The sequence below is a fragment of the Leishmania braziliensis genome, chromosome 16 (genome assembly GCF_000002845.2).
Source record: "Leishmania braziliensis MHOM/BR/75/M2904 complete genome, chromosome 16".
NCBI classification, from domain to species: domain Eukaryota; phylum Euglenozoa; class Kinetoplastea; order Trypanosomatida; family Trypanosomatidae; genus Leishmania; species Leishmania braziliensis.
In genome coordinates, this window is record NC_009308.2 from 631887 (window position 1) to 642489 (window position 10603).

The 10603-nt window shown below is 58.5% G+C and overlaps 3 protein-coding genes across 3 annotated transcripts; all 3 read left to right on the plus strand.

The window, feature by feature from the left end:
- Positions 1-1750: 1750 nt before the first annotated feature.
- Positions 1751-4990, plus strand: LBRM_16_1610 (conserved hypothetical protein; the record flags this gene model as incomplete). The annotated part of the gene is made up of 1 exon (XM_001563713.1): positions 1751-4990. One exon carries the CDS (start codon positions 1751-1753, stop codon positions 4988-4990), a length of 3240 nt encoding a protein of 1079 aa, XP_001563763.1.
- Positions 4991-6188: 1198 nt separating this feature from the next.
- LBRM_16_1620 (conserved hypothetical protein) lies at positions 6189-8267 on the plus strand (the record flags this gene model as incomplete). The annotated part of the gene is made up of 1 exon (XM_001563714.1): positions 6189-8267. One exon carries the CDS (start codon positions 6189-6191, stop codon positions 8265-8267), a length of 2079 nt encoding a protein of 692 aa, XP_001563764.1.
- Positions 8268-9077: 810 nt separating this feature from the next.
- Positions 9078-10103, plus strand: LBRM_16_1630 (conserved hypothetical protein; the record flags this gene model as incomplete). Its single annotated transcript, XM_001563715.1, has 1 exon — positions 9078-10103. One exon carries the CDS (start codon positions 9078-9080, stop codon positions 10101-10103), a length of 1026 nt encoding a protein of 341 aa, XP_001563765.1.
- Positions 10104-10603: the final 500 nt, after the last annotated feature.

Consider the following 10603-nt stretch of genomic DNA (forward strand, 5'->3'; position numbering starts at 1 on the left):
GGTGGCTGCTGCGTTCTTTTCCCTCTCCTGCTCTTCACTCTTCTCCTTCCACCCTGTCGTTGCTTTTGTCTTGCTCCATCGACACAGAGGTGCTCCCCCCCAACATACACACATGCACACATGCACATTGTTATTGCGTGTGTGTTGGAGTGCCGTCTAGTGTAGATACACCTCGAAAGTGAATGAGGAGTGGGGTGGGGGGGGGGGGGAATGGGCGAGGTGGATAGGAGACTACTGTTGTCGTTGCGAAGTCGTTAAAGGCGGCACAGCACCTCTGTGCGTGGGCGTCAGAACTTGCCTGCACGAGTGTGTATTGTCTCATAGATTGTCTCTCTGAGCCTAATAGTATACGCAGAGCAGTAGTTGGCATTTTTGCTCCTTTTCTTTCATCTGCTGTACATGACCCCCCGGTTGCATAGAGCTCCATTCAAGCACTGCTATCAAAGCGAGCAGTGGGACTGTGTGTGTGTGTGTGCGTCTCTGTTTCTACATGAGTATATCGCGTCACTTCACGATGCTACGCGTTGTTTATTGCGCGAGTGAATGGAGCAGCTAAACCAGAGCAGAAGAGAGGGATCGGCAAGGGCGGAAGGAAGTGGAGGCAGTCAGCGGGGTGCGAATGAAAGGGGGGGAGCCACAACCATTCCAAGCCAACTTCTTCTTCCAGGGCAGCGGGGTGGGGTCAAAGGAAGGGGGACATGCGCTCTCGACTACGCGCCCCTACTTCCCTCTTTACGCACTTCGCGTGGGGCTAGAAGAGAGATGAGTATCTCTGGCACTCACTGCATTCTCAACTCGTACGAAGTTGGTGCCCCCCTCCCCTCGCTTCTCTCTCGCCCTTATTCCCCCCTTTTCGTACTCTTGAGTTCGGCGCCAACCAAAGGCTCAGCGGTACGCGTACGCGCCTGTTGCCGGGCGACGGGGTGCGTTCTATGTGCACGTGTGTGCGTCCCAACCTTTTGACCCCTCGAACTGTTTAGCTTTGCGGTGGTGGAGCCGACGCATCGCTTGGGAGGGGGAGGCTGCGCAGCTGTAACCCGCGTTCCTCTCTTTTTTTCCCTAATGCACACAATCTCGCTCTACTCTCTCCTCACCTTCTTCTTTCCTCTCTTCTCAACAATGGCCCACCCACGTTGGCCCCCCTCCCGAATCCCAACTCACACATCGAGGAGCTGCGATTGCCTGGCAGCCTTGCTATCCCCTCTTCACGAGTGCTGTTGTGGAGCTTGATAGCCTCAGCAGTTGCTGGCACCGCCGCTCGGTCGTGACTTCTCTTCTTATATCTCTTTCAGGCTTTGTCACTTCGGCAGCCATGTCGCAAAACCCGCGAATGATTGAGCGCCGTGTGGTGTTCGGCGTGTGCGAGGATGTCAAGGACGGTGTGCACTACCTTGACGAGGACTACATTGTGTGGATTGCTGGCGAGAGTCTTGTGTTGCTCGACACACAACAAGGCACTCAGGAGCTTGTTCTTTGCACGCCCGGATGTGAGAAGGTGACGGCGATGGCTGTGGCCCCCAGTCGCCGCCTCCTGGCAGTGGCCGAGTCGGGCAAGGCTCCACTCGTCGTCATTTACCTTTTCGACCCCACCGCTTCTCCACGCATCAAGCGGCGCTCGGTGCTGCACCTCTCCGACGTCGGCTCTAGCGAGTTTGTCTCGCTCTCCTTCTCCCAGGACGGCCGCTACCTCGTTTCCCTTGGCGGCTTCCCGGAGTGGAAGCTGGTGTACTGGGACGTGGAGAAGCACAGAATGCTTGCCCACAACACGGCACTGGAGAGCGCCATGACAGCCAAGGACAATCGTCACCTCAAGCAGTGCTCCATCTCTCCCTACGATGCTTCCCTTGTCTGCGTAACGGGGCAAGGCTGTGTGAAGTTCTTCTCCTACGCGGACAGCCACCTGTTCCCTACCTCAGGCGGGGTGGAGGCCCTAGATGTGCACTACCTGGCCCACACCTGGCTAATCGAGGAGGAGAGTCGACTCGTCGTGTCCACCGACAACGGCGACCTCCTGCTCTTTGAGCAGCAGCAGTACAAGCACCCCCTTCCGTTGTCCCCGTCTGACGGCATCGCCATCACGGCGCTGGCGTCCTACACGAAGGGCTTTGTCTGCGGCGGCGACATGGGCCTCATCACGCTCTTCGAGCGGACACTCAGTAAGGAGATGTATCGCAAGGTGCGCACGTTCCGCTTCGCCGCTGACGGGCGGTACGGCGCCGTCACGGACTTGACGACGGCGTCGAAGATCGGCGCCGAGGTGCCGGTTATCCGCGCCTTCACCTTCACCCCACCTCCTGCGGAGGAGCTGCTTGCCTTTCTCACGAGTACAAAGCAGATTTACTCACTGAATGTGCCGAACGCCGATTTCACGAAGGCTGAGGACATGATCTTTCAGCCGGTTGGGCAGCCCTTCCACACGGGCGGCATTGTTGCGGTGGACACGTGCGTCCAGCGGCCGCTTGTCGCCACCGCCGGCTGCGACGGAAGCTTGTTTCTGTGGAACAGCATCACCAATGTGGTGGAGATGCGCCATTACTTCCGCGAGGAGATTTTCAGCATGGCAATGCACCCGTCCGGACTGCACATGATCATCGCCTTCACCGACTCACTGCGTGTATTCAACATATACGAGAAGGAATTGTGCGAGTTCAAGCGTCTCAACATCCGCAACTGCACCGTGTGCCGCTTCAGCCATGGTGGGCAGTACTTCGCCGTTGCCAACTCCACCATCATCCACGTGCACTACTTCTACACGTGCGAGCTGCTGGGACACCTGCGCGGGCACAACAGCAAAGTGCGCAGCCTCAGTTTCGTGCCGCCGGATGACACTCGCCTCATCTCGTCCGGTGCCGACGGCGCTGTATTCGAGTTTAGCCTGTGCGACTTTCACAAGGTCCGCGACAGTATCACAAAGGCCATGGCGTACTACTGCGCCGCGGCGGATGTACACACGGTCTGGGCGGTTGGAAACGATCGGAAGATGCGGCAGATGGACCGAGGCACGATGCTGCAGACGATTGAGTACGACCTGCCTGGCGCGTCGATGCGGTGCATGCTGGTGAGTCAGTCACTGAAGCTCCTCTTTGGGGGCTGCGAAGACGGTACCGTGCGTGTGTTCAATACGTACCTTGGGGAGAAGCTGAACGGGCAGGTAGTGGACCGTGGCGGTGGCGACGGTCATCACGGCAACCCACGCACCATAACGGCGCCACGTGACATCATGATCGAGTCGCACACCACACACACCGGCGTCGTCACGGACATCGCCCTTGCGCACGACGGGGGCATGCTTGTCACTGCCGGCGAGGACGGGATGGTAGTCTTTTGGGACGTCGTGGCCCCGCACCACGGCACTGTAAAGCACATCGAGTACACGACAGAGCTCCTCGTCGATCGCCGTGACCTGGAGGCTTCCATGCAGCTCCTACGCAACCTTACCACCCAAGTGAAGGACCTGCAGCAGCGCATGGGGCAGCAGAAGCTGAAGAAGGAGCGGGAACATGAGGAGCAAATCTCTCAACTTGACCGAGAGTACCGGAGTGAAATGCAGAAGCAAAAGTCGGAGATCGCCGTGCTCCAGGCGGCTAAAGGCGAACAGGCCATTCGCTTCACTGAGTTCATGGCGGAGATGGAGCAGAAGTCTGCCCAGGTGCTCCGCCAGACCGAGGAGGACTACCGCTGCAAAATAGAGTCACTCAGCAGTCGTGCCGATCAACTGCGCCACCTCCTTGCCGAGGCAGATGCGGAGCATACACGCCAGAAGGCCCTCTTGCAGGCTGAGGTCGAGAGCCAGCACCAGGCGGACAAGCGACGGCATCAGAGGGAGTTCGAGGCTCTGGATGAGGAGCATCACCGCATTGCGGCAGAGAAGGAGCGCAACGACGCGGAGACGGAGGCGATGTGCGCCATCATTGAGGAGGACAACGACACCGAGATCGTGAAGGCAAAGGAGTGCTATGAGAAGCGTCTCCGTGAGCAGGAGGAGGAGACGGCTCTACTGCAGTCGGTCAACAATGCGCTTCTCTCCAAAGTGAACTTGAGCCGTGCTGAGCTGGAGTCCAAGATGGCCGATATCACCGAGAAGCTGCGACAACAGAGGGTGTTAGAGTCGCATATCGACTCGGCCAATCGCGACATTGAGGCCCTAACAAATGAGGTACGTGAGCGAGGGGAGGCGATTGCCGAGAGGGAGCGCCGCATCCAAGACCTGCGCACCAAGAACCAGGAGCTAGAGAAGTTCAAGTTTGTGCTCGAGTACAAGCGCAAGGAGCTCAAGACGCAGATTGAGCCAAAAGACAGCGAGATCAGCGCCTCCAAGCTGAAGCTGGAGCACATGGAGGCAGAGACGAGCCAGTACGAGTCCAGCAATGAGCACTTGGTTTTGCAGATCAAGAGCCTGCGGCAGAAGCGAGCGGCCCAGCAGAAAGAGCTCGACGGCATCGCGGCCCGCATAGCCGAGGCCAAGTCGCTTCAGGGTCGCATGTGGGCGGAGATCAGCGACACCTACAACGACTATCGAATGTCGAAGGACAATAAGCGACTCAAGTTGCTGGCGAAGACGCTCTACAAGAACCACACGAGTGGGTGCAGACCAGTCAACCAGCACCAGTTTACATCTGCTCGGACTGCCACAGATGAGGTTAAGGACTACCACCGGGAGCGTGACCATCTGGAGGGAAACCTGGCGAGCCTAAAGAAGAAGATCACCAAGGACGAGGAGAACCATCGCATGGAGAAGCAGCGCATTACAACTGAGAACGTAATCCTTATCAAGGAGATCAACGACCTCCGCAAGGAGGCACGAACGCTGGCTGCAAAGGCCGGCGTGGTGCGTCCCACCGACCCAAACGGCGTCTCTGTGTACGACGAGGAGTACGCGCGGGAGATCAGCGTGCAGCAAGCGGAGATAGGGCGACTGCGCGCGATTGTCCAGCAGCTAGAGGCGCAGCTGAAGGCGAAGGGGCTTCCACTACCCGTCACCGATGCCTAGAATTTGTGGTGGTGATTGAGGACGCATACCCCATGTACCAAAGCACTCTCTTCCATTGCTCTCGTGCGTCCCTTTTTCTTCACTTTCGCCGGACTACCATCACCACCGCCCTGCATTGCTGGCCATTGCTGCTACGATGGCTCTTGCCTCCTCTCTCTGTTCGTTGAACAGGTGCTCGCCTCTGGTTTGGAGTCTGAAGGGGGTTGCTAGTGTTAGTGGTGCGCTCCGCGAGGCAGAAGACTTGTTGCGTTCTTTCTTGTCTCTTGTTTGGTACCGCTTCCCCCCGTTTTGCTCTCTTGCTCGTGTGTTCGTGATGGTACGAAGGGCCGTTGGGCGAGAGAGGAGAGAAGACTGTATGCACCCCTCCTCTCCCTACTCTTGTTTCGGAGGCTGAGTGAGGGATGTACAGAGCGCCGAAGGTCTGTGTGCGTATCTCTGCGCTTCAATTATGTAAAGTTACGGCATGTGTCTACCGTCCATAATTCTACACGTTGCCATCTCTCTATAAGATCTGAAACACCCACCCACAACAGCACCACCTACGGCATGAGATGGTGCTGATTGAGGGTACAGTGTTCGAGGTGGAGAAGAGTGAGCGTGTACAGAGAGTTCCCCCGTGAAGGGTAAGAGGTGAAGCTGTGGGGGTGGGGGGGGGGGAAGGGGGAGGGTGCGGAACACCGAGTTCTGCTTTGCACCCCACCTTCCGTAGTACTGTCGTGTACATTTCTAGCACGTGTACTGTGCACCTACGATCTATCTGAGGAGGTGGGCTCATTTAAGGCTCCTTGCGCATAACGCCGTGCTTCGTGTGCGCATTCGATGTGCGTGCGTGCGTGCGGATCACTGCCGAATCCCTCACTCTCTCCATCTTCCCCCCCTCTCTTATTCCTCGTTTGACATACATCATGTTCTGCATCAAAGCTCTCTCCGTGCGCTATCCCTTTATCTCCCTCTTGTGAATACCGCCTTTTCGGCTCTCTGGGTGAGCGATCTCGTGTGTGCACCCTGTCTGCATGTGCACGCGCCACCACTGATCTCGCTCTCCACCCAGAGCGCACAAGCAGACTACTCTCCGTCTCACGCGTTGCGACGAGGGTCACCGCACAAGAGCAAAGAAGGGAGGAAAAACTGCTCAGGTACACAGACACACATTGGCGAAAGAAGGCTGTACTGAGGCGGGGGGAAGGGGGGGGGCGCAATGTTTTTCAGCACCGGTCTGCCGCGCTGCTTTGCGTCTCTCGCGGTGGCTTCGGCCTCCAGGTTTATGCAGGCGCACCTAACGACGGAGACGGAGCTTCACCCAGGCGATAGGCCGGCACTATGGATCGATGACACAGCACCTGCAACTAAGACGCTCAAGGAGCACGTTCAGAGTGCGGCGTACAAGGAGCTGCACCGCCCAGCTCTGACCACATCTGCAATGGGGCTCTTCGGTGGAGAGCCTGGCTTTGAAAAGGCGCACCGCGTGTGGGTGGACCCGGACCGGCCGCACATGAAACACGTGTACAATCAAACTCCACTGGCAAAGAACTTGCGCTACACACGGTACGGCTACTTCAAGAGAGACATGCATCTGCTGGATATTGATAAGCTGGTGCGACATGCGCGCCTGCTGCCGACACCGAACCGGCTACTGACTGACTTCCTCTACCAGCGTGTGCCGCTGCCGGACAAGAGCTGCGCGGCAATTCTTCGGTATCAGCGGGACCAGCTGACCCTGGTGGCAGACTGGCAACGCGTGGCGAGCTTCCAGTGTGCGGAAGAGATCTTCGAGCGGATGGTAGTGACGAATATTCCGCCGGTCGACGTCGGGCCCGAGACGCACGCGGAGATGATCCGCTGCTGCGCCGTGTGCGGGGAGTGGGAAAAGGGTTGGAATGTGTACCTGCAGCGTGCGCGAGAGATGGAGGTGGCTGCTGCAGGTGACACAGCCGACGCCTTCACGCTCACCACTTATCTATACGACGCGGTCTTGGAGTTGTGCGTGGCATGCCAGAAGCCGTCGCACGGCATGGCTATCCTAGCGGAGGTCATTCAGCGGCATCTGCGGCCGCGTCCCTCAATGTTGTCCAAGACAATGACGCTGGTCTCGATGGCTGCTGAGGAGCTGCAGAGGACTTTCCCCACCTCGAGTGCGTTTGCATCTGGCGAGACAGCGGAGGCGGAGTCAAATTCATCGAGTGCATCACCGGAGGCTTTGAGTGAAGTGAGCGAAGTGCCGGCTACATGGGAAGCCTACACAGCTCACGGCTTGGACACGTGGTCGCTCTATGACTTCTACTCGCTGAAGCGCAGCAGCGAATGCGTGGAGGCCTACATGCGCATGTGCAGCATGCTAAACATGCCAACCCTCGTTCTCGAGGCGCTCAGCTTTGCTGACGGAGCACAAATTCGTGTCTCGCTGGAGTGCTATCAGTGGGCGCTCTACTCCATCCGCCACGTCCCTGGAATGGGGGACTACATCATCGATGTATTTGCCCAGTTGTCGCAGCGTGGCCTAACGGCGGACTACCTCCTCTTCACGACAGCGTTTCTTGTGTGTGCCAAGCAGGCGGACGGCGAGCTGGCGTTGGCTGTGTACGAACAGTTCTACGTGCATAGTGACATCAACCCCACCCCAGAGATGACGTTGTTATTCATACAGGCTTGTACAACGTGCGAGGCGCCGACAATTCAGATGTACGCCGGCTGCGAGGCGATGGTACAGCGACTTGAAGGGGTGGGCAGCATCGTTGACAACATTCTGCCCATTTACGACCAGTGCATCGAGTTGGCAGCGCACGTTGGTGCCGTGAGCAGCGCGTACAGCAGGGTGAAGAAACTTGTCAGCTATGGCAAGCCGCTTACGACGCGCATTCTCAACTCGTTGCTGCTCGCCAATGCACAGTCGACGGAGGGTTCTCTGAGCATGACCTTCGACGTTACTCGGTTGTACTCCTTGTTGGGCATCCCCTTCAATGATGATACGTTGACGTGTCTGCGCATGTGCCAGGATGCTCATGGCACCTCCGCTGAGGTGGACTCGTTTGCTGCCGCTATCGAAGCTGCGCAGGCCGCCGCGCCGTCCGGGACGCTCGGCGAGGACGCCGAGACGGAGATTGTCGACACGCCGCCTCATCTCCTTCGTCAATTGAAGACGGTGTGGCACCTGCGACCGCGTGACACGATGTTGCGTCGCTTCGGCCAGCACATAAAGCCGAGGGGTCGTGAGGATGTGGGCAGCATGCTGGGCAGCACCATTCCCTTTGGCCGGTCACCAGGCGAGCGAGCGGTCTAGGATCAGGGTAGGGATCCTTATCCTCGTTACGACGCGACAGGTTACTGTCTTATGTTCACCACTGGCTGTAGCAGCACAGAGCGCACAACAAGCAGAGAGGGCGACCCATTGTGGGGTGTTCTCACCCGGTTACGATTGCAGGTGTATGTAGACACCCCCCTGCGCGCTGTGGACTCTCTTCACAGTTTTGATTCTTCGCCCCCACCCTCTCCCCCGCTCATCGCGTCTGTAAGTGGGCGAGGGTGAGTAGTTGCCTGTGCTCGTGCGTGAGGCCCTCTGTTCGCCTGTTTTTGCTTTCACCACTCTCGTCGTTAAACTGCCGTTCGTGTGGGCGGCGGTTGCGTAAGTCCCGCTTTATTCGAGTTGCCTTCTCCCTCCCCCTTTCTACTGCCCTTATTCATCGAACCAGCCGCGCTGCTTTGGTGGGATAGGCGGCGGCATCGCCCGCAGTGGCACCGTTTAACTCGCTCGTCTTAAAACAGGGCGGGAATGGACGAGGTGACGTTGGGAGGGGGGGGGGCAAATGTCTTCCGCCCGGCCTCCGTGAAATCGCGCACGGCATGTAATGTATGTGCGTGTGTTCCTCCCCGTCTGCTGCTGGATACGCTGGCAACTCTCCATATTCAACCTCGCCTCTCTTCTTTGCCTCTTGCTCACTCAATTCCCTTCCGACCAGTGCCATGCCTCCCTTACAGCCTCCCTCCCTCGTTGCGTCATCCCTCTTTGGCTGTACTTCCCCGCTTTCGCAGAGACCCTTCCACTAAAGAAGCAGCAGCGATATTGAACACCAGAAGAAGGGGTAAAGAGGAGATGCTGCGCTGGGATTGGCCGCAGACGTGGAGCCTTGAGAACAGAGAGGCAATTCGGGTGGCCCTTGAGACATGCATACGGGGTGCAATGGCGAAGGGGGAGAGCAAAGTGGTCCGCGGCCTCGTTCACGTGGAGCTGCCGGAGATTGGGAGCACACCACCGCAGGTAATGCTGACTGGCATCCGCGAGCTGTCGTTGGAACACACGGCGCTTATGGTGAAGGTGCGCTACGACGGCGAGTTCTCCCTCAAGTTGCGGGGACTGCAGGTGAACATCGACACCGTCGGTGCTAATTCGACGTTGAGCAGCGACCTCAATCTCGCAATGCCCTTCTACTGCCCGCTGGAGATGACTCTGAGCGACATCCACGTGGACGGGGTGGCCTCCATTGAGGTGTTCCAGGAGATCGCGGATGTGGCTAATAGCGAGGATGCATCGTTGCTAAGTCCAGATTTTAAGATGGACCTTATCGACTCGTCGCGCACCGGCGGTGCAGCGTCGCTTTCGCTGCTCAACCGAGTGCCGCGCAGTGCACCCTCACCTCTCCTCTCAGCGGTCCAGTCGAGCGTGGGTCGCAGTGCACGCACCGGTGGGTACCCGAGCTCTGGCTACGGCGTTCTGCTCGGTGCCGGTGGACGGCGAACGATGCGTCCGCCAGCGCAGGCTCAGGGCGGGCACGCGCCCGTTGCCCCTCCTGCCTTCACCTCCCCAAACAACAACTCTTTTACGACAACAGATGCCTCGGTGGCGGGTAGCAGCGGGACGCGCAGCAGTGCAGGTCTCTGGGCGGCGCCGAGCCAGCCGCGCCACTCCCTCATCGACTTGGCGAGCAAACGCGCTGTTGTGAAAAAGCGCCGCATCAAGGTGCAGCTCTTTGGCGACCCTATCAAGCGCTACAAGGTCGAGTCGAACCTCGTGGCGGTACCGGGTGCCGGAAAGAAGGTGGAGGCGCACATTCAGGACATACTTGCACCTCTCATCGAGCGCCTAATGGCAGAGGGCGTCACGATCGAGCTCAGCCCGTGAGCGCGTAGGTGGACGTGTCGTGCGTGTGTGTGTGCCTACGCGCGTGTGTCAGGGTGGTGCTTCCACGCCGTGGCCCATGCTGCGCAGTTGGCGACCCTCTTCTTTCCCCTCCTTTCTGCTCTTTACTGTCGCTGAAACGCCGCTGTGAATGCTGTGCTGCGTGGACGGCCGGATAAAATGTACCGCGCAGTGCAACGCAGCTCCGTCACAGCTCCTCCCCTCTCTTCTTGGCCCTCGCTCTCAGTCTACCTTGTTGTGGTGCTCTCTGTTCCTCTTTTACTGTACGCGTGTGATTTGTGCCTCCGCGCGTGGCCCTCTCGTCCTCCCCCTCAGTCGGAGACGCGGCTGCCCGAGTGACAGCACGCAACCCGGGGTGCTTTTAAAGAGACAGGCACCGTGTCCAAGAGGGTTACCCACTCCTCATTTTCCCTCCTCCCCCCGTGTGCGCTATCGCTGGATGGTGGCGCAAATGTAAGGGGAAAAGGGAGGACGCAGGTGAT